At 41.5% G+C, this 25,000-nt stretch overlaps 1 protein-coding gene across 5 annotated transcripts in view; it reads right to left on the bottom strand.

Annotated features, from left to right (window-relative positions):
* Positions 1-25,000, bottom strand: part of LOC143032828 (sodium channel protein 1 brain-like) — a 766,195-nt gene that overhangs the window by 102,341 nt on the left and 638,854 nt on the right. For all 5 annotated transcript variants that reach the window (XM_076197936.1, XM_076197935.1, XM_076197938.1 and 2 more), the window contains one exon: positions 3,524-3,638. In XM_076197936.1, coding sequence (XP_076054051.1) covers positions 3,524-3,638 — 115 coding nt within the window. The remainder of the gene's footprint in view (positions 1-3,523; positions 3,639-25,000) is intronic.

Below are 25,000 nucleotides of genomic sequence, written 5' to 3'. Positions count from 1 at the left end.
GATAGATGAAGGTTAAGCTCATGCTAGCTCTTGATAATTACGTTCGTATGTGAAACACATACTAATTAATAATCATATCACTGTGGTTCTTACATTAATTAACTTATTTCTCTCCATGTTTCCGACATTTTTGCTAACTAAGACGTAGACGGAGCGAACTCCACTGTCCTTATTCTTATGTCATTTGCTAATACGGTATATTTCGTCTTATGTAAAGGTTTATTGAATTTTTTTATTATCATTATTGTTATTATCATTAATAGATTTGTTATCAACATATGGTTTATCATTAACTCCATTGGCCATATGCTTATGTTGTTTGCTAATACGGTGTATTTCACCTTATGTAGGGATTACATAAGGGTCATTATCTAGATACATCAACTGTCACGCCACATGCGGAAGAATAAAATGAAATGTGATGAGCATACGCCAGGAGGCGCTGAACAGTCGCGGCTGAAACCATCACCTTTGCCCCTGAAATGCCCTTAAGGGACTGTTGGGGCAGTCACAGCTGGGAATAAGAGAGAAGTGCGGGATTCGAACCCGCGACTAGGGAGATACAAAACCAGCTTTCCTGAGGCACCGTACTCTGGACCTTGAACTAGGCAGTTCGTGACGTGAGAGAGGTAATCAATCAAATCAATCATTACATCAACGCAATAGTCATTAATGAAACCGAAATAGAGACCCTGTTAAAAAAACAGAATCTCAACTTATTAATGTCTTCCATTCTTTAGACTTTGAATCGTCTTTATATAACTTATTTTTTATCACTTCAGTATCGTCAGCTTCATAATTAATTTTCTCTGCCTTGCATTGTGCATTTTATATTGAATGTTGCAATGAGGAAGGGCTCAGGGTAAAAAAAATTAAATAAAATGACCTCAGGCTGGCTAAAACACGGTCGCCTTTGAATACCAGATGCAAATTTCCATTTTTTCTTTTTTTATGTACGACTACATACACTGAATCTGCATTTTAGAATATCATAACTACACCATTAATGCCTTCAAAACCTAGTTGTTACATCTTTGTAAAAAAAAAAAAAAGATCAACAACAATATACAATATAAATATTTATTGCTTTCTGAATAGGCATAACCCGGGTACAATTTACTTTAATAAATCCAGTTCTTTGCTATAACGCATTCTTCTCTGGTTATTAGCTTTGCATGCATACCTGCCATCACTGTGCTTTGTATACCTTTTTATCAACAATTCTCTATTATTTTGGTAGAAAACATAACTCAGTTTATGGACACTGGTTTGATTTACAACTTCATTGAGGCTATCATTATTGTTTTTCTTTTCTTTACTTTCTCTGTGTTATTACACAAACATTTTTGATTTACGTCTTCCGGAAGTCAAAGGGAGCATAGTGATCGATAACATTTCTACGTGCTGTGGCGAACGACTCCTTTACGCGTGTTGCAAGAAATGCCTGTAGATTGGGTTGTCGTTGATTCATTCTATACTAGCGTCCGCACGCGCATGCATTAGCTACACGACGTCAGATCTGATGGTATCAGCAAGGTTTAACGGACCATCCATTGTTTGACCCGACCCGCGGTCAGTTTGGCTTGACCTCGGATTCAACCATCAAAACCACCTGCATCCCGTTATTCATTACGTCATGTTTCTGTACACACACACACACACACACACACACACACACACACACACACAGTATATATCTATATATATATATATATATATATACTGTATATATACTGTATATATATATATATATTATATATATATATATATATATATATAATATATATATATATACTGTATATATATATATATTTTTCTTGTATATATGTATCTATATTTCATACTGGGTGATCACACTCAGTTCTAAACTGTACATGAATTTAGACATAAGGAAAATATAGTTATGTAATTATAACCGTATTGGCAACCGACACTCATTTTCTTCGTTGCGCCCAAAGTGATAAGAGTCAGACGAGGCTTGACTACGCTACTGTCAAGACTTTTTAAATAAAGAGAAGAACCCAAGCGACGCCTTGATCTCAACGCCTTCAAACTAATGTAGAACAACACAAATCTACACGCGGTAGAATATATTAAAGTCACCCCTTCATTTGTAACAACACATAGCTTTGTAAATTTATTATGTGAATGATACTAATTTTCACAATTGTTATGTATATTCTGTTATTGTAAATGGTTATTTACAAGAATTAGCACAAGAACACACAAGCAGTGTTATTTGTAACCAAAGATTTCTGCCAAAATTATTGTATATATAATTGTTGCTACCGGGTTCTCCAGCCATTTTCTGTAAATACCTACGATCAACTAAATCCTTTTGAAGTGTGGGAAAAAGAAAGAAAAAAATCCTTTTGGCAAACTAGTGACCAGCTACTGCTGGTTACAGTATCTCTCTTATTTTCACCTATCTTCTGCTATAGCCTATTCACTAACACTAGGTGAAGTTTTATTAGAATTTTTTTCTTATAACTTAAAATTAAAAAGTATGACTTAATGAAAAACAACAACTAAAGACCCAAAAACATCTACTCATCAACGTAAGTTATTCTCTTCCAAGGCTCAACTAAGTTTACAGTAGATTATCTACCTGAGTGTGTCTACCAACACTCCAGAGGAACCTATTAAGTGAAGTTAATCTCCTCCAACTTCGATCAAACTTACAGTAGATTATCTATCTATATGTGTGTGTCTAACTACGCTCCAGAGGAACATTTTGGAAAAATCTATTAATCTAAGTGATGTTAATACCTCCAAGTTCAGTTCAATTTAATTGTAGACTATCTATCTGAGTGTGTGTATCTACCTACGACACAGAGGAACGTTTAGGAGGAACGTCTTAACTTAAGTTAAGTTAATCTCCTCCAAGTTCAATCAAACTTACGGTAGATTATCTACCTGGGCGTGTGTGTCTACCTACGACCAAGAAGAACATCTTGTAGGAATTTCTTAACCTAAGTATAGTTATTTTCCTCCAAGTTCTGTTAAACTTAATTGTAGGTTATCTACTTGAGTGTGTGTGTGTGTGTGTGTGTGTGTGTGTGTGTGTGTGTGTGTGTGTGTGTGTGTGTGTGTGTGTGTGTGTGTGTGTGTGTATGTGTGTGTGTGTACGCCGCAGAGGAACAACATAATCTAAGTAATGTTACTCTCCTCCAAGTTCAGTTAAACTTACAGTAGATTATCTACTTGTGTGTGTTTGTACCTATGCCCCAGAGGAACGTCTTAACCTAAGTACATTTAATCTCATCCAAATTACAATAAACTTAATTGTAGATATCTACCTGTGTGTGTGTGTGTGTGTGTGTGTGTGTGTGTGTGTGTGTGTGTGTGTGTGTGTGTGCGCGCGCGTGGGTGTGTACCTACGCCCCAGAGGAACATCTTAACCTAAGTAAAGTTAACCTTCCTCAAATTCAGTTAAACTTAACTGTAGATGATCTACCTGAGTGTGTGTGTGTGTGTCTATCTACGCCCCATAGGAACATCTTGGAGGAACCTTTCTTCTTACCTTCCATGACGACGATGTGCTGCGAAGAAGCCGACAGAGCTGCCGGGGACGACGGACTCACTCCGTTGCACTTCTTCCTCGTGTAGACCATCAGCTCCGCCTTCGACTCGGGTTCCTGCAGAAGAAGAAGTAGGTTGTTAACCAGTGCTTGTGTACATGGCCGGGGTCACCCAACTTTTAGCACAAGAGTGGGACACATTGACGGGAGAATGACGAGCGCGGGCCGCATAATCATTACGTTCAAAGCGATACAGTGAATATACAAGAAAATAAAGACAACCAACATATGTATTTACCAATACAAAAATAAAAAATACACAAAAAATAAAGACAAGCACAAAAATGAATAAAACAAACCTATTTATTTACTAAAAAACTGCATAATCATTACGTTCAAAGCAATACAGTGAATATACAAGAAAATAAAGACAACCAACATATCTATTTACCAATACAAAAAAAAAAAAAAAAATACAAAAAAATAAAGACAAACATAAAAATAGATAAAACAAACATATTTATTTACTCAAAAACTGAGAAAATAATTATGATAATAATAAAAAATTACATGTACACTGCGGCGGCGGACCGTAGCTTGGTGACCGCTGATTCATAGGGACTCGCACCAGAGAGATGGAGTTGTAGAAATGGTGAGGCAGAGATCGAAGGGAAATAGTACAACGAAGGGGTAGTAAGAGTTAAAAATTACTTTTTTGTGGAGATTTATGAAAGAATGTGTATGCAACATGTTGGAGGCAATTGTAGCCGTGTCCCACTAAAAGATGTCATAAATATAATAGATAAATATTTACATTGCTAAAAAAAAGAAAAATAATAATAATAATGATAATAATAATAATAATGATAATAATAATAATAATAATAATAATAATAATAATAAACAAATCAATTAATAAATAAATAAACAAGTAGATGAATAAAATACGAATAAATGGATGAATAAATAAATGAGAATAAACCAATCAATCAATTGATGAATAAATAATCAACAGATAAATTAATGAAATAATACATAAACATTGAAAATCTATGATAACAGGAAATATTAATAAAAAATAGAAATAAATGATAGAAGATAAACAATAATTGATAAATAATAAAAAATAAACCAATTAATGAAGATAAGTAAACATATTTCCAACGCATTAATTAATAGAATTAATTAATTCTTATTTAAATTAATAGAATTAAATTAATAGATTGATAAAATGAAACGCATAACGTTACTGACAGCTTGGTCATTCGTTCTGTGGTCGCCAGGCGATTTTATTAAGCCAGGCGAAAGACCCCCTTCCGTAGTAGATTTATAAGCTTAACTTACGTAAGGTCTTTGACTCAACTCAAAAAACTGACAAAATTACCCACAAGAGGTCATAAAGTTTACTCACAATTGAAAAAAACTGACAAAGTTACCCCCAGTCGTTACCCACAAGAAACTGTAAGTTCAATATAGTTACAACTCAAAAAACTGACAAAGTTACCCATAAGAGGTCGTAAGCAGTTGACTCACAACTCAAAAAACTGACAAAGTTTCCCACAAGAGGTCATGGACAGTTGACTCACAACTCCTAAAACTGACAAAGTTACACACAAAAGGTCGTAAGCAATTGACTCACAACTCAAAAAACTGACAAAGTTACCCACAAGAAGCTGTAAGTAGTTGACTCAGAACTCAAAAACTGACAAAGTTCACAGAAAAAAGTAGTGAGCAGTTGATTCACTACTAAAAAAAACTGACAAAGTTACCCAGAAGTCGTGAGCAATTCGTTCACATCTCAAAAAAAAAGAAAGAAGAAAAAAAAGAAAGACAAGATTGCAGACAAGAGGTCGTAAGCAATTGACTCACAACTCAGAAAAAAATGTAGCTATCCACATGAAGTCCTGGGCAGTTGACTTACATCTCAAAACAAAGGTGATTGACTCACAACTCAAAAAACAAAAAAAAAGTTACCCACAAGAAGTCGTACACGGTTGACTCACAACTCAAAAAACTGACAAAGCTATCCACAAGAGGTCTTCGACAGTTGACTCACAACTCAAAACACTAACAAATTTATACGGAGAGAAGTTATCGTGAAACAGTAAAGATGTCGGTACAATAGGCATTTCTCGCTAACATGCTACTTGCTTTTGCTACTTTGAGTAGAAACGACTTCAGTTACGATTTTTCTCGAATTTCCAAATGTCAAATTACTCCTGTGTTATACAGTGAGAATCTGAATGACGAACAAAGAGAAATTAAACCTAATTTTTTTTTACGGAAGTTTGGGATATTGTACCCGAAGTCATTTCTACTCAAACGAAGTCGCAAAAGCAAGTAGCATTCTAGCCTAGTGTGCCGCCAGGGCAAGAGAAAACGGCACGGTGAGTGAGGACAGGGGGGCTGGCATCGTTCTGAGGTGTTGTTGGCTAGGGTGAGAGCGAGGTGAAGAGGAGTATGAGTGTTGGAGTTAATTAGCGAAAGACGTGGGGGGTGCAATGAACACGATGTGTGATTTGCATAATCTGAAGACATCCGGGGAGAGAGAAAGAAGTAATTGGGCTCCGAGGGACTGAAAAAAGGTAAAGAAGAAACAAAAAATAAGGTAAATGAATATTATAAATAGATAAGATAGAATAGAAATAAAGTAGAACGAATAAGACATCCAGGAAGAGGAAGAAGTAATTGGGCTCGGAGGGATTGAAAAAAGAAGAAGAAAATAAAGAAGAAACAATATAAGATGAAATGAAATTAAACAAAACAAAATAAAATATACGAATATTATAAATAGAAAAGATAGAATAGATATAACATAGAATAAACAAACAAGATAGAATAAAAAAGAAATAAAATAAACAAATTAATAAATAAATAGCCAGATAAACATATAATTCAAAAATAAAACAATACAATAAATAAATTAGATTAAAAAAATGAATGTGAAGGGTCACGGGAAATGTTACAAAGAAAGAAAAGAAAGAAAAAAAGGAAAAGAATAGAAAAGAAAAAAGAAAAGAAAAAAAAGAGAGAAAGAAGAAGAAAAAGAAACAAAGAAGTAGAAGAAGAAGAAGAAGAAAAAAAAAGTATATGGCTCCGAGACGTGGACGACGCTCGAGCGTTGGGGTAAGGCGGATCAAGTGCGACTTAAGCATGTGAGGTTCATTTCCGAAGCCAGCTGATTAGATGGATTAAAAATGTTGACTGAAGGAGGCAATATTTAAATGGATAAAAAAAAAATATATATATTGCCAGAATAACAGAAACGATAAGGGTTTGAGTTACAGAAAGACACGCAAAAAGTTTATATACATATATATATACATATATATATATGAGTGGTAGGGTGGTGAGTTTAAACGCCAAGAATCCGTTGAAGTTTTATTTCTGACGTTTCGTCCAACTAGGACTTCTTCAGAGTGTACACAAATAGAACAATGACAACTTATATACCCGCACAGCTCACCCCGTTCCCCCTCGGTCAATGCTGCTGCCATCTCTCTTTCGTCTTGCCTCATGGATGATTAGTCCGCTTGCTATCCTCGCCAGCTTGACGAAACCGTCCCGATGGTTGCTGCATGGGAGTGAGGTAATGTATGCTGCCTCAATTGTCCTCCTTTCCTTTCTATCGAGTCCAGTATGGAGCACCTCTGTTTTTTCCCAATCCGGCAAGTGGCCAAATTTGTCGATGTGTACCACTAAAGAGTTAGACGTCCGGTGGGCTTTGATGTCATTTTTGTGCTCAGTTGTCCGCTTGTGAATTCCTCTGCTAGTTTCGCCATAGTAACTAGCGGGGCAGGTTTTACAAGGAATTCTATAAATTAAACTGTTGTCTTCGTTTTCTATTTTGTTTCTAATTTTATTTCTCACAACGTCGCCAATTTTTACCCCCGTGCTAGCAGAGGAATTCACAAGCGGACAACTGAGCACAAAAATGACATCAAAGCCCACCGGAAGTCCAACTCTTTAGTGGTACACATCGACAAATTTGGCCACTTGCCGGATTGGGAAAAAAACAGAGGTGCTCCATACTGGACTCGATAGAAAGGAAAGGAGGACAATTGAGGCAGCATACATTACCTCACTCCCATGCAGCAACCATCGGGACGGTTTCGTCAAGCTGGCGAGGATAGCAAGCGGACTAATCATCCATGAGGCAAGACGAAAGAGAGATGGCAGCAGCATTGACCGAGGGGGAACGGGGTGAGCTGTGCGGGTATATAAGTTGTCGTTGTCTTATTTGTGTATACTCTGAAGAAGTCCTAGTTGGACGAAACGTCTGAAATAAAACTTCAACGGATTCTTGTCGTTTAAACTCACCACCCTACCACTCATTCTGTCTTGACACCTCAATATATATATACATATACATCTACATATATATATACATATATATATATACATATATATATATAATATATATATATATATATATATATATATATATATATGCACACATATTTCATTTTAATTAATTCATTTACTCCTTTCCGTTTTGTTTCTATAATTTTTGCTTTATTGGCCATTATATATATATATATATATATATATATATATATATATATCCACACATATTTAATTTTAGTTCATTCATTTACCCCTTTCCGTTTTGTTTCTATAAGTTTTGCTTTATTGCCCATTCAAAACACTATATTTTAGAAGACTACAAAGTGATCATGCTTGTGTATTCATACTGGTGCATATTATGTTGAGGATCGAAAAAAATAATAAATAGAAAAATAAAATACATGGCCAAGGGGGTGGCAAAAGATTAACTGTACATACATAGATAAATACACACGTACACACACACATATTTACTCTATCAATCCTTCTCAAACTCAAAAAGGACATTTCAATGTCTAAAGAACCTCGCTGGCCTAAGCCTCCCTCCCAAATTTACTGTAAAAGGGTAGCAGAACAGGGTTGGTCGGGACGACAAAGTGGTATCTGCCGAGCCCTGTAAAAGGCTCGTAGAAAAGAAGGTAGAAAGTGGCGAAAGCGGCGCGAGCCAGAGATAGATTGCACGAAATAAACGTCTCCGAAGAATAGCGCACGCAATTCAACGCACGCTACTAAAAAAGACTACACCTAAAGAATTCAGTGCAAGATACGTGCTTACACGTGTGAAGAGAATCGGTTCAACATAGAATTCATCACACAAACTACAAGCAGCATACGACACCAAGGAGTGTACGCAAATTCCACAGCTGCCGCCACTTTCGTCACTTTCTCCCCCTGTTATCTCTTGTTATCACTGTCTTTGTTTTTCACTGTTTCCTCTACTCCCACTGTTAGTCCTGTCGACTCAAGTCGTCCTTGTGGACCTCACTTATGAATATATCAACTCTCTTCCTTTTAGTTATAATATTCCGTCCAGGAGAATTAAATTTTAGCGTTTTCTATATCTTCGGTTAATTCTTGTACAGCGTACACCAAAGGAATCCCCCGAGAATACGTATGCAAGATCCTAGATGAGCTTTGCAGTGACGTGTTTATTTTTTTTAGCCCAATGGTCTTTATATTTAAGATCCTTCCCAAAGGGCGTGATCTTACAATCGTGAACTAATTGAATTTTCTCCACCCTTTCACTAATCAGATTAGTTATTACAAGTCTATATGACAATATTGTTTACTTAGAGTAATCTCGAGTCTCTACATATCTCACTTAGGTTACAAAGGAATGTTGTGTCAGCAATACACTCGATCCCCCGACCAATGTTAACAAGGCGGAAAGGCAGACTTAGGTAACCTGCTCGCTCGCTCACTATATTGTTTTTATATACAACTAACTCATAAAATGTAATACCCGCCTTCTGCTCCACTTTCTACCTTCTTTTCTACCAGCCTCTTACATTTACTTAGTAGACACTATGTTGCCACAAGCCCTGGTAGACTACACCACAACTTCCCAAAGCAGAACATCAGCCCGGATATGTCGGATAGTTGATAAATCGGACACCAGGATGACCCCCCAAGGCGGATAAATCGGGCGCCATGAACGACAACCCCCACCCCCCAGGCGGAAAAATCGGGCACCATGAACGAACCCTCCCCCAGGCGGATAAATCGGGCGCCATGAACTACCCCTCCCCCCAGCTGGCAGATGGCGCTCGCGTTGGCTGCAAGGACCCGGATGACATCGTACAAACGAGGACTCCGGGAGCCATCTGTGAGACCTGCCATGGCTAAGGAGAACGCGGAAGAGATAAGAGAAGAGATACAAAGAGGAGAGAAAACGGAGGGAGGAACGAGAAAGGATGCACTGGGAGGGAGAAAATGAGAAACAAGAGCATAAGGGGGATACAAAAGGGAGAGAGAAAATAAAAGAAAGAAATCACAGGGAGGGCAGAAAATGGTGAAATGGGACGTATAGTACAGGCAGGATAGAGAAGGGAGAGAGAAAATTAAAAATAAATCGTAGGGGAGGGAGAAAATGAGAATCAGGGTACAGGGAGGATAGAATAGGAAGGTAGAAATAGGGAGGCAGAGAATAGGGAGGATAGAAAAGGGAGGGACGTGGGGGAGGGAAAGGAAGAGGGAGTGATGAAGTGGAGGCCAAGGTCTAGGAGGAGGAGAAAGAGGAGGACGAGGAGGAGGAAGAGGAGGAGGAGGAGAAGGAGGGAGGACTCTTCTTCGTAGGGAACAAAAGTGGAGGTTGTTATATGAGGACAGGAACAAGAGCGTGAAGGGGAGAAAGCGACGAGGGAAGCAGACAAGAGAGAGTAATTTGGTAGGTGGAGGATGAGGAATAAAAAGAGGAGGAGGTGGAGGCGGGAAGGAGGCAGAGGAGGATGTGGGGGGAGATGGGGGAGGTGGAGGTGAGGGAAGTGGATGATGGGGAGAAGGAGGTGGAGGTAGGGGAGGAGGAGAAGGAGGTGGAGGTAGGGGAGGAGGAAGTGGAGGTGGAGATGGGGGAGGAGTAGCAGGGGGATGAAGAGAAGGGAGATGAGGAGGGGGATAAGGAAGATACAGATATGGAGGAGGTGTAGGATGAGAACGAGAAGGAGGGGGATGGGAAGGGGAATAAGGATTGGGAGGGGAGGGGATGAGGAGAATGAGGTGGGGAGGAGTAGGACGGAGAGGGAGGGGAAGAGAGAGAAGAGGAAAAAGAAGAGGGGGAGGGGAAAGAAAAGAGAAATAGGATGAGAGGGGGAGAAGGAGGAGAAAGAAGAGTAGGAGGAGGAAGAAGAGGAGGATGAAGAGGAGGAAGAGGAAGAGGAGGATGAAGAGGAGGAAGAGGAGGAGGAGGATGAAGAGAAGGAGGAGGGGAGGAAGAGGAGAAGGAACTTTATTGTGTTGATCAGATAAAAAAAAAAGAGGGTGAGGAGGAAGGGAAGAGAGAGGAGGAAAAGGAGGAACTGTGCTTTAGGACGATTCTTTTTAACACATATCTCATTTCAGTCTCGGCCATTTACGAGCGCTTAAAAAAAAAAAAAAAGTAAATTAGTGAGCAACCGATTAACCGACCGAAGGGGCTATTTTTCTCACACATTCTACCTCCAACCTCCATTTGAATAACTAGAATAAGAATTCGTTTACAGAAATCTAGACATTTCTGAAAACATTTCAATAGTATGTCCAGCATCTGTACAGGTTTACAATCTCTTAGTTCATCATTCAGCTTTGCTATATATGACGGAAAGATTATTTGATATTTGGAGATTTGAAAAAAGTGTTACTGAAATTGTTTTTATTCAAATAAACTCTCAACGGTCGGCACTGGTGAAGCCCGTGGAAGTCAAGTGTGATAGCCCCATAAGGACCTCCATCCACGGTACGATCTGATCTTGAGGTCGCAGAACAGATTAGTCAGATCCAAATAAATCTTGGTTTGTCCAACCCACATACACGATCCAATGCGGTCGGATCCAACCAGATCTCTCCGGCTGCCTCAACACCAGATCATACCGTGAATGGGACTTTTTACAGACTTTGTGTAAAGCCAAGGTAACCAGGTGTAAATACCTAACAGTAATTAATCTCCCAGAGAGGATGGACACTAGAACAGTAAACACTGTAAAGTATTTACAAATGGTCACCTTATAAATGGTAACCTAGAAGTTATGATTTATTGAAATTGTGTGCAAATTATATGAAAAGGGGCATAGAAGCTAATTCTGGAGTCTTGTATCATTGGCGAAAATCCAACGATTATTTTTTTTCAGTTAAGAATTTTTGACCTGCATGGCGAGCGGGGTCGGAAGACCTTTGGACTCAGAGTCCGCCCACGACCAAATGCAGTCCTTTAATGAGATAGTTATTAACCGTTAAGAGTCAGTGAAGCCCCTCTCTCTTCAGGCTGAATAAAATTGTTTGGAGGCATAAGTTTGTGGTTACCACGTGATATTTGTCTCGTCCTCTTCTGTCCTCAGCTTCTCCAACAGTCTTCAATTTTGATGTGACTACTCATCTGGAGATCGGTTCCCAACAATCACCAATGTAATCATCGTGTCACTATCCTTCCTCTCCCGCTCCCTCCCTCTCTTTCTCCCTCCCTCACCCTTTCCCTCACTCCTCTCCCTCCCTTTCTTCTTCCATCCCGCGTTCAGTACTAAAATCGTGATATAAAATCGTCGTGGTTTCCCACACCCTTCGTCTCACTTCGTCCCTTCCCTTTATTCCCTCTTACACCTCTTCTTCCTCCTCCTCCTTCTTTTCTCGTTTCATCTTCTTCCTGCTCCTCCTCCTCCTCCTCCTGGTCCTCTGCTTCTCCTCGTCCTTCTCCTCCTCCCCTGCTCCTTCTCCTCCTCCTCGTTCATCCTATTCCTCATCATTTCATTTTCATTTTCTTCTGTTTCTTCTTGTTCGTCTTTGCCTTCGTTCCCCTCCTAAATTTTTCCTCTTCCTCCTCCTCCACTTTCTTCTCCTCGTCTCTCCTGGTGGATGTAATGGTCTGGGCACACAGCCCAGGTACCAACACACCAGATCCCACTAGAGCATATAACAGGGAGATGTCTGAAGCCGGAGAAATGGGGAGATCAAGAAGAAGAAGAAGAAGGCGAGGAGTTGACATCAGGAGACGCATATTAGCTGCGGCCGAAACCGTCGCCATTGCCCTATTATGCACTTTGGGGACTGTTAGGGGAGGGGGGACAGGTAACAGTCACTGCTGGGAGTCGGAGAGGAGTGCGGGATTCGAACCCACAACTAAGTGAATGCGAGACCAGCACGCTTCCGATTACGCCAATAGTGCACTGAGAGAGACCTTGACCATATATGGAATTCCACCCCCCCACCAACCTCCACCCCCCAGACACCTCTCTGGGTGTCCAGTCTTAACACCTCTAATTGCCTGCTGGTTCTCCCAGTGACATCCCCTGACGAGACAAATAGAAGGATAAGGCTCTGTTCACACTAGCGGTTTCAATCGCCGTGGATTGAACCGCAGAGGTTCAATTACAACCTAAGTCAATAGAGGTGTTCTCACACAACCGCGCAGTCTTTCCTGGACTATGCGGTACCGCCGCAGTTTCTGCGCTGTTCAAACCCCTTGTGTGAACAGGGGCTTAGGATAAGGATAAGTAAAGTAAAATGAAGAGCAAAATGAAGTAAATATAGGTAAGAGTCTCCTTCATCTGTACCTCATTCGTCTTCCTCCTTCCTCCTCTTCCTCCTCCTTGATCTTGGTCCATTCCTCCTTATCTTCTTCCTCCACCTCTTCCTTCTTATCTTCTTTTTCCTCTTCACACCTATTTTTCCTTCTCATTCCTCCTCCTCCACAGTCCTCCTCCTCCACAGTCCTCTTCCTCCTCGGTCCTCCTTCTCTTTGGTTTTCGTTCTCCTCCTCGTTCTCTTCCTCCTCCTTCTCAGTCCTATTCCTTTTCTAAGTCTTCCTCCTCCTCCTCCTCGATCCTCTTCCTCCTTTTAGGTCTTCCTCCTTCTCTTCTTCCTCTTCCACCTCCTCCTCGGTCCTCTTCCTCCTTTTAAGTATTCCTCCTCCTCTTCTGTATTCCTCTCCCTCCTCTTGCTCCTCTCTTCTCTGACGACACTTGGGGACCTTCCTAATAATTGCTCGTTCACAGTAAGCTCTCCAGCACTCTTCAGCGCCTTCCACTTCCACGCCTCCCAAATCCTTCAGCTCTGTTGTTTCTCTTTTTCTTCTCTTTTTCTCTCTAATTGCCCTTTTATCATTTCCTTCCTGTGTTCCCACCCTCCTCCACCTCCTCCTCCTCCTCCATTTGTCCGTCTGCTTCATCACATCTTTCTTCTTCCTCTCCTTATTTTCCTTCTCCCCGTACCTTCCCTACTCTCCCTCCCACCTCCTTCTAATCCCTCTCTTCCCCCTACACTCCCCCTCCCCCCTTCCTTTCTTCTAATCCCCTCCATTCTCCTTTCTCTCCCTTCTCTCTTTCGTTTCTCCTCTTCTTTTCTTCTTTCTTCCTTCTCCATGTCTCTATCTCGCTCTTTCTCACAGTCGCTCCTCTTCCTCATCATCTTCCTCCTCCTCCCCTGCGCCTCTTCCTCCTCCTTTTCTTCCTTTAATTTATACCCTACTCCTCTTCTCACCCTTCCTCTGTGTCCTCCTCATCTTCCTTTTCCTCCTTCTACTCTTTCATCTTCTATTCTCCCTCTTCATAACTATCTTCTACTTCCTCCCTCTCCTCAACTTCCATCTCCACCAACTCCACCACCTCCTCTCCCACCTCCTTCTCCTCCTTATCTTCCACCTCCTTTTCCACCCCTTTCTCCACCCTCCATCCTTCCTCCTCTCTTTCCTTCTAATCTTCTTGTTCTTCTACCTCCATTTTCCTTCCCCATTCGCCTTTTCTCCCTCCTCCTTTTCCCTCTCCTCTTCCACCCTCTCTTCATCTTCTACCTCCGCTTCCACCTCCCCTCCTCCTTCACCTCTTTACCCTCCTCCTCCTCCTCCTCTTCATCTTCTACTTCTTCTTCCATCTCCCCTCCTCCTTCACCTCTTCTCCATCCTCCTCCTTCTCCCCTTACTCTCCTCCTCTTCCTCCTCCTCCACTTGCCATTCGTTTGTCACGGATTCAATAAAGGAGGTGGGGGGGTAGGGGGGGCGATGCAATCCTGCGGGAGGCTTCATTAATCCCAAGCCTCTTTTCACTTCCCACCTTCCCCTCCATTCCTCCCACCTTCCCCCCCACTCCTCAATCACTCCCTCCTCCCTCTTCCCTCCACCTCTCCCTCCTCCATCCCCTATCCGCCTAACTTTTCTCACTTCTTCATATCATGTCCCTCCCTCCCTCCTCCTCCCTCCCTCTCCATCCTTCCCTCCTCTCCTCCCTTCTTCCTTTCCTCTTCCCTGCGCACAATACTATGTATTGTGACCTCCTCTTCCCCCTCCACTCCTCCTCCTCCTCCTCCTCCTCCCTCCCTCCCCTATTTCTCTTTCATTTTCTCTATCAACTAAGATCATCTCGTCTTCTCTCTTCTTCCCCTGTCATTCCCTTTTCTCTTCTTTCCTATTCCTCTATTCTCCTTTGGCTTTCCTTTGTCTTTCAACTTCTTATTCTTTTCTCTCTCTCTTTCTCCCTCTCCCTTCCCTCCTTACGTTATTCCTTCCACTCCTTTCCTCTTCTTTCTTCTCTCCTTGCCTTCCTTATCCTTCCCACTTTTACCTTCCCTTCCCTTCCCTTCCCATCCTTTCTCCTTCTACCTTCCTCTGCTCTCCTTTTCTCTCGTAGGCTCATGTTCGACAGGAGTATTCTCTTTCAGTCCTCCTGAATCAGAGAGAAGCTCCTGAAATGATCTCTGAAGTCCTGAAGCCGATGAACCGACTTAAGAGGTTATCACACTGGGGTATTTTTCCTCCGACATCCTACCTCCAACCTCCATCTGAGTAACTAGAATGTGAATTCGCTTACAGAAATCTAGACTTCACTAAAAACATTTCAACAGTATGTCTAACATGTCGTTCCTCAACTTCCTTTTGTCAAAAAATTTTCTACATCGGTCATCTATTCTATCTCCTAGTTTCCTCTCTCTAGCCTAGAAAATTCCTAGAAACCCATGCTACAAAGTGTTTACCTATAGCTGAAGCCACCACCTTTGCCCTCAGTGCATCCGAATCTGGAACCGAAAAGTAGCACTGTTCACACTAGCAGTTTGAACCACAAGTAAACCAAGGCGGTACCACATAGTCAAATAAAAACTGCGGTTCTGTGTGAATGCCTCCGCGGTTCAAACCGCTAGTGTGAACAGGGTCTTTCTGTAAGCACCATTCTCAACTTTTCGTTTCTCCTCCTTCTCCTCTTTCCTCCTCTTCTACCCCACCCGCACCCACCTCCGGGTCTAGTATCTTTCTATATTCCGACTCCTCATCTCTCTAAATCCCGTCCAATCCCTCCAAAAACCTCCAAAAACCTCCACATCCTCCCGAGATCCTCCCATACCTTTTGGTATTACTTGGTGCTATGTGATATTATCACTTCCCCCAGCTCGCACGGCGTGATCTACGCTCGCAGACTCCTCTGGGTTCTCTATGGAGGCACCTTGCCACCAAGGGGAGCGCCGACATCGAGGTCAGGGTCGTTGGGGTAAAGGAAAGAAAGAGAGGTTTGTGTTGTGGTTTTTTTTTTTTTTTTTTTTTTTTTTTTTTTTTTTGAGTCTCAGACTCCATCGAGGATCTGGTGAATGGTATGGACACCCCCAAAATAATATTTACATTTTATTTGTGCTTTGTTTCTGTATCACACACACACACACACACACACACACACACACACACACACACACACACACACACACACACACACACACACACACACGAGTCGGTGGCGCGGTTGGTAGAGTCCCCGACTGTCACTACGGCGGTCCGGGTTCGAATCCTGCCCAGGGCTGAAATAATTTCAGTATCGCTCCGCTTCGAGTCGTTGCTTCAACTCTCGTGGGCGGGGAGTTGGGTGTGTGTGTGCGTGTTAGGTCACAGCATTACCCATAGATCGGTCATACGAGCTCTGAGCTATCTTCCGGGAGGGAAATAGCTGTCGTTCACGGGTCCAACACGTGATCCAAAGACCAAGGTGAAATAAACACACACACACACACACACACACACACACACACACACACACACACATATATATATATATATATATATATATATATAATGTATATGTATACATATATACACATATATATATTTTACATATATCAATCAAACCTCCATCATACTGAGTAGACTCTGCCTCATAACAAAATCATCTGGCGCCGGTAGACACAACACAATGTATACAATGCACCACCGTACAGCCGCCCAAACAAACAAAGCGAAAACACGTCGACCTTGCATCTCCCTATGAGCCAACACGCTCCAACCTTCATCTCCTTTGCCCCTTCCCCTCTTTCCGCCCCCCCCCCCATCGTCTCCTAAACCAGTCTCCCCCCCACCTTCTCTTCTCATCCTACGATCACTTAATTCCTTCCCAGATTCTCTTCCTTACTTCCATTCTCCTTCTCTCCTTCAATCCCACTCTTCCTTGCCCCTCAGACAACCGCCGGCTCTCCCGTATTCCCCCTCTCTTGTTCCCTTCCACACTCCAATCATTCTCCCTTTCTCCCTCTCTCTCTCCCATTCACTCTCTCTTCTACCCTCTCTCCCACCTCGCTCTGTTGCAGGGATTTGTGTTAAAGCCTTTGTTGCACAACACACATATATATATATATATATATATATATATATATATATATATAGATATATATCAACGGTATACAGTAAATACTTATCTTGTAAGATACACTGAAGTTCATAGACGACGCTAAGGGGAAAGAAGGTGAAGGATATACGCCAGGAGTCGCGTGGTTGCGAATTAAAGATGTCCCCTTGCCCTTTACGCTTTAGGGATTTTTAGGGCTGAGAATCGGAGAGAGAAGTGCGGGACTCGAACCTGCGACTGGAAAGATCCAAGACCCACACGCTTCCAATTGCGCCATCAGCGCACGATGACACGAAGAGAAGCAATGTGGCTACTTCGAGAAGTGATTACACAGCGAAACACCAGATAGGTCCCGTCCCAAAGACATCCCAGTTTTGAAGGAAATGAGCGCGGGAGTTTACACCAGGGATCTTGACTAAGGGGTCGTCATGCTATTCAGCAACATCTCCTCTCGGATTCATTCTACATCACGTGACCAACGCCATTCAAGGTCAAGATGACCTGATGACTCTCGGAGCCTGGTAGGTCACGAAGGCATCCTAACACACCCCGCATCCTTTCCTGAAGATCATTCGCAGGGGATCGAGTTTCCTCGTGCCCTCCGGTGGCACCTGAAGACTACTATATTGACAGACTTAACCGGAAACATCGATAAAACATCTGGGACTATTTCGAAATATTGGTCAAAGCTGTCTCATTTTCTACCTGAACGTTGTCTATTCCGCCCTCAACTTTCGAACCTCAATACTAATATATATATATATATATATATATATATATATATATATATATATATATATATATATATATATATATATATATATATATAGATATATATAACAATACAAAAAATACAAAAAAAAAACTACTTTCTCTGGGTAAAATTAGATGATTTCATGCAGTGTAAAAGGTATCACTAGGTTTTAAAGGAATACGCTATTAAGCCTTCCCACCCATTTTGATCTGTGGCGGCCTTTATGGATTTCGTTCTGTTCCGTATCAGCCGACTCTATTATCTTTCAACATTGACCAGTTTAAGACAGTGAAATGCTCTACACGTTATGTTCTGTTTGTCTGAACATGATTCTAATCAATCTAGTTCTCTCATCACGACACCAATATATATTATATATCTACGCATACACACACACACACACACACACACACACACACACACACACACACACACACACACATACACACACATATAAATATATATCACTACCCTCACCACCACCCTAATCATGATCATTGACTGGGTAGCTGCTTCAAATAGTGATATGGCGAGTGATTGTGTTACCGTGTTCAGCGCCGATGAGGTACAATCTCTACTTAGTAGAATTGAAGCCATAAAGAGGAGAATCAAGTTCTCCACTCGAGGGCCCAAAATGCGGACGACAAAACTTGTTTGGAGCCTAGATGGAAAACGGTGACAAATAAGACGCGGAGAGTTGGAAAAAAGTCCTCACCAGCCCCGCTTGATTGCAGGAACTCGTTTCAAGCACTAGCGGGTCTACTGGAAGAAGAAACAAAGGAAATTCAAGAGAAGGGAAGGGCAGGCGCTGGATCTCTGCTCGCAGGTAAGATTTTGGTTGTGTAGGAGACAGTCAAGTGAGATACTTAGACAGGGGTTTCTGTGATAAAGATAGGAAACATAGGAGGCACGTGTGTTTCCCCGGCGCGGGGATAGGAGATGTTAGAGATAGGATTGAAGAATGTTTAGTTGGGGGAAGGTAAGGACCCTGTCGTTTGCTTAAGTGCTGGGGACAATTATATAGGTAAATTAGGGAGTGAGGAATTGTTTGCGCGGTTCCAGGATAAGCTAGATAATATTAGGAATAAGGGAGGTGTTTCTGTTGTATGTGGAATCCTTTCGAGGCGTAGAGTTGGAGGCATGTGGCATTCCAGGGCTATTACAATGAATTGCAGGCTGGCAAAATATTGTAAGGCCAATGGATGGACATTTGTCGACAACTGGGATCGCTTTTACGGTAAGAATCATCTATATACAAGGGACGGGGTGCACTTGTCACCCAGAGGATTTCGGCTCCTTGCTGAATCCCTTGAACGAGAAGTAGGCATCCTATAGGGTTTTTTCGGGTAGATTACGTGGGAGTAGAGGAGGAAGTATCGGAATATAGTTTAGGCAATAGAAACAACTTAGAGAGGGAATGTGAAAAGAATCACCAAAACAGGTGGAGGGAAGCTAAACTTAAAGTTTACTATACAAATAGCAGAGGCATAATTAACGAAATTTATTTGCTACGAGGTAAAGCATGTGTAGAGAATTTTGATATTATAGCTATTACTGAATCCTGGATCAACATGGCTGATAAACATTTCCTTCCGGAAATCGAAATAGAAGGATATAATTTTTTTCATACGGATAGGGTTGGCAGGAGTGGGGGAGAAGTAGCACTTTTCGTTAAAAATACAATAAACTGTATTATCAACAATTCGATTAAGGAAGAGGACTGTACGGAATCTATTTGGGTAGAGATTATAGGCAAGAATAAGAAAGTTATTATTGGCGTCTTGTAAAGACCTCCTAACCTCAGCATCGAGCAGACTGATCCCTTGATTCACGAAATTCGCAGAGCGTCCCAGTACAAAAACGTTGTGATCATGGGAGATTTTGATTATAGAAACATTGACTGGGAAACTTTAGTAGATCAGGAAGCGAAACAATTCTTAGATGTGGTGCAGGATTTCCTAAAACAAATGATTACTGATCCTACGAGAGGAGAAAATACTCTGGACTTACTTTTAACTAATAATGAACACCTAATGAGTAACGTAAAAGTGGGACATAGTCTAGGCTCTAGCGATCATCAAGAAATAAGATTTAATATTATTTGGGGAAGAATTAAAAAATACGAATAACGTCCAAGTACCAGACTTCAGGAGAGCAAACTTTGACAATATAAAAACCTATTTGAAATTGAATATGAAATGTCATACGGACATTACGGTCGTTTCGGACATTATCGGCAAGTTCAGGTCTCGGTACATGACCAGGGGTCGGGTCACGGAGGGTAATATGCATACCTTTCGTCAGGTCATTTGGGGGCCGGGGCTCAACAGACAGGTCAGTGATTTCAATGAATTGTATAGCAATCTAACTGATTTAATTTTTAATGCACAAAATACAATTATCCCCTTGAAATCAATACGGAACAATAGTAATACTCTCAAATGGATGACGGACAGACTGAAACATGATATTGGAATGAAAATAGGGGAAACACAATTTAGATCAAGATATAACAAAATGGCAAAGCAGGTTAAAAATAATACACGTACAGCGAAACGTAATTATGAAATTAAGGTTGCCAGTCAAGCAAGATTCACCCCAAAGGGTTTCTTTTATCTATATAGAACGAAAAATAAAGAAAGAATAGGACCAATCAAAAACGATGAAAATGTCATGATAGAATCGGAGGAAAAAATGAGTGAGGAGTTTAACAAATATTTTCTCTCGGTGTTTACTAATGAGAGGTTAGATAAAGTACCTGACTGCGATCCGATTTTCAGTGGGGATGAAGAAAGTAGTCTATCTAATATCAGCATTAGTAAAGTAGAAGTAGTCAAGCAGATTGAAAGACTTAAAGCTACAAAATACCCGGGTCCAGACGAAATTTTTCCATGAATGCTTAAGGAGTGTAAATTTGAAATCTGCGACCAGTTAACTGAAATATTTAATAAATCGGTAGACACTGGTTTTGTGCCTATTGCTTGGAGGCAGGCAAACGTTGTTCCTGTTTTTAAAAAGGGAGATAGATCGTCTATATGCAACTACAGGCCAATCAGTTTGACATAGGTTATAGGAAAAATGCTTGAAACAATAATAGTAAATAGACTCAGAGAACACATCGAAAGACATAATTCAATTCGTGATACACAGCATGGTTTCTCCAAGGGTAAGTCATGTGTAATTAATCTTCTATCCTTTTACACTAAAGTATATAAGGCGTCAGATAATAATGATAATTACGATGTTATTTACCTTGACTTTAGCAAAGCGTTCGACAAGGTGCCACACCAGAGACTACTAAATAAAATCAAAGCCCATGACATAGGAGGAAAAGTGTTAGAATGGATTAGAGCTTGGATTAGTAACAGAAAACAGCGGGTCACCATAAATGGAGTAAAATCTAGGTGGGGCAATGTTACTAGTGGGGTCCCCCAGGGCTCGGTTTTGGGTCCCTTGTTGTTCATTATGTACATAAACGACTTAGACGATGGGATAAATAGTGATGCTAGTAAGTTTGCGGACAACACTAAAATAGGACGCCAAATTAGATCAGAAGACGACGCAGAGATTCTGCAGGATGATCTTAACAAATTGTTCACATGGTCGGTGAAATGGTAAATGAACTTCAATATCTCTAAGTGTAGCGTGTTAAACGTAGGGCTACACAACCCCAAAAATAGATACTACTTAGATAACACGCTTTTAGAGAAAACTGAGTGCGAGACAGACTTGGGAGTTCTGGTGAGTCCGGACCTTAAAACCAGGAAACAGTGCATTAGCGCCAGGAATAAGGCTAACAGAGCATTAGGTTTCATTGTTAGGACAGTAACGAATAGAAGTGCAGAGGTAATTATTAAACTCTATTTAACGATAGTTAGACCCATCCTTGACTATGCGGCACAGTTTTGGTCTCCGTCCTACAGAATGGACATCAATTCACTAGAATCAGTACAGAGAAGAATGACCAAAATGATACATGGACTCAGAAATTTGCCTTACAAAGAGAGGCTTAGGCACTTTAACTTACACTCTCTGGAAAGACGCAGAGTGCGGGGTGATCTAATAGAGGTGTTCAAGTGGATCAAAGGCTTTAACAAGGGTGATGCAAACAAGGTCATCATATTAAAACAACAGGGTAGGACTCGCAGTAATGGATTTAAACTGGACAAATTTAGATTTAAGAAGGAAATAGGCAAGAATTGGTTTACTAATAGGGTGGTCGACGAATGGAATAGACTTAGTAACCATGTAGTAAACGCTGAAACTATCAGTTGTTTTAGAAAACGACTAGACAACTTTATGGATGGGGATGACAGGTGGTGATGGATACGGAGCTGTCTAGTGTAGGCCTTATGGTCTCTTGCAGTCTCCTTCATTCTTATGTTCTTATGTTATCACCATTATCACCTATAAAGCTTTTCTATCACCAGTGATACTCTCTAGGAATTAAGCCAGATGTCATTAACACCACTACTATCACCACCGTCGCCCACTTGCACCATCACCACTTTCACCACCGCCGACACCATCACCATCACCATCACCATCAAGTGACTAACCCAATTAACACGGCTTCCCTACTGTCGACAATTCTTCTGGACCCGCATTAGCTCTGGTCTCCTCTTCCTCCCTCTCCTCCTCCTCCTCCTCCTCCTCCTCCTTCTCTTCCTTCATCTTCTCCACACTTTCCAACTCATTCTTCTTCTCCGGTCTTCATCTCGTCCTTCTTCTGCTCTCTTCATCTACTTCTCTTCCTCCTCCTTCATCTCTATATTCTTCATCTTCTACTCCTCCTCCTCCTCCTCTATCTTCTCACTCTCGATATCCTCCTCCTCCTCCATCTTCTCACCCTCCATATCCTCCTCCTTCCCCCTTCTCATTTTGTATCTTCTTCCTCTCCTCACTTATCCCTCCTCATTCACTCTCACCTCTCCCACCACTCAGCCTCCCTCAGCCTGAACCTTCCCACTTCTTCCCTCGCCTTCCCCTTCCCCCTCTCCTTCCCCCTTCCCCTTCTCCTTCCCCCCTCCTCAGTAACATCTCATCGTGACCCTAATCAACGCTGCTATATCTATGTCTATGTTGGTCTCCTCCACCTGTCCTTCCACATTTATCTTCTTTCCTCCTCCTCCTCCTCCTCCTCCTCCTCTTCTTCTTCCTGTTTCTCTATCTCGTCACCACATTCTCACTCTTTTATCTTGTCCTCCCTCATTCTTCCCTTGCTTTTTTTTTTATTCTTCCTCCTTCTTTTCTTCCTCCTCTTTTTTCTTCTTTTTCTCCATCTCTTTTCTAACCTTGCGCTTATTCTCCCACTCTCTTCCCCTCTTTTCTTCTTTTTCTTCATTTTCTTCCTTTCCTTTCTAAACTTGCGCTTGCTCTCCCACTCCCTTCCTCTTCCTCCGTCTTCTTCTTCTGCTTCTTTTTCCTCTTCTTCCTCTCCTTTCTAAACTTGTGTTTATCTTCCCACTCTCTTCCTCCTTCTCTTCCTTATCTTCCTAATGCTTTTCTTCCTACTCTTAATTTTATCGCCATCTTACTTCTTTCTTTCTTTATCTATCTCTCTATTTCACTCGGTCAGCCTCTCTCTCTCTCTCTCTCTCTCTCTCTCTCTGTCTTTCTCTCTCTCTCTCTTCCTAGAAATCCGGGCTGCAGATCTAGTGAACCTCCTTACCCTCCCGCGGCTCCTCCCACCTCCTTGACTTTTCTAGTTTCTTCTTCCTCCTCCTCTTCCTCCTTCCTCTACAACACCCCGGCCTCTTTCCCCCTTCTTCCCCTTTTCCTCCTCTCCTTTCCTCTGCCCTCCCGATTGTCCTGTCTCTTCCCCTTCTTCCTTCATTTCCCTTCCACAAGCTGTTCCTTCCCACTCCACTCCACTCCACTCCACATTCTTAGACCTCCATTTCCTCCACACCGTTACCACTGTGGGTCATCCTCCATATTCTGAATTCAATAACATTTCCATTGTTATCATGAACTTAAGAACACAAAAACATAAGAATGAAGAAAACTGCAAGAGACTATAAGGCCTACACTAGGCAGTTCCATGTCCATTACCACCTATCATCCCCATCCATAAAGTTATTTGAGCTTCTCTTAAAACGACCAATAGTTTCTGAGTTAACTACGTGGTTACTAAGTCTATTCCATTCGTTAACCACTCTATTGGTAAACCAATTGTTGCCTATTTCCTTCTTAAATATTCTAATTACCATTAAGACTGACAACAAATTTAGAACATGAATTAGTAATAGTTATGGAACTAGTGCAAATTTGATTGTCAACACAAGAATTTCGAGTATTTGTGTCGACATTGTGGTGCCCTTGTTAGATTTTGGCCTGTCTTAGGGCTCCCACCCACGGTACGATCTGGTTTTGAGGCCGCCGGACGGATCTGGTCGGATCCGGCCAGATTGGATCGTATATGAGCTGATTTCGGTTTGTCCGACCGACACACACGATCCATTCTGCTCGGATCCGACCAGATCTGTCCGGCGGCCTTAAGATCAGATCGTACCGTGGATGAGGTCCCTTACACCGAACAATTTTGTTCAGATGATATCACTTTGAGCATTGTGGGTATTGTTTGTATCCACAAATATTTTTCTAGGACAGAAAATTTGGCTATCTACAAACATAAACACTTGCACAGTGACAAAAATACGTAAACACACGTTCATATATATACACATAGGTATAGACGCATATACGATCATAAGCACACACACACATATACACACAGGTATACACGCATATACGATCATAAGCACACACACACACACACACACACATATACACACAGGTATACAGGCATATACTATCATAAGCACACACACACACACACACACACACACACACACACACACACACACACACACTGCAAACCTTCAAAGTAAAACCAATATCGCTAACCCAACCCCACAGCCATTAACGATCACAGACACCATCATCCATATTTCGAGTCCAAAAGACCTTCAACTGGAAAGGTGCCCCCCCTTCCCCCCCTCCCCTTTTCCCTTCCGCATTAGTGGCTCCGCTCTCCCCCTACGGAAACCCTTAGCCTTTATTCAAGGGGTTACTTAAACACGCCCATTACCTTCCCTTAT

The sequence above is a fragment of the Oratosquilla oratoria genome, chromosome 14 (genome assembly GCF_046742065.1).
Source record: "Oratosquilla oratoria isolate Oo_2021 chromosome 14, ASM4674206v1, whole genome shotgun sequence".
NCBI lineage: Eukaryota > Metazoa > Arthropoda > Malacostraca > Stomatopoda > Squillidae > Oratosquilla > Oratosquilla oratoria.
Note: the sequence above shows the minus strand (reverse complement) of the source record. Positions and strands in the feature narration are given on the sequence as shown.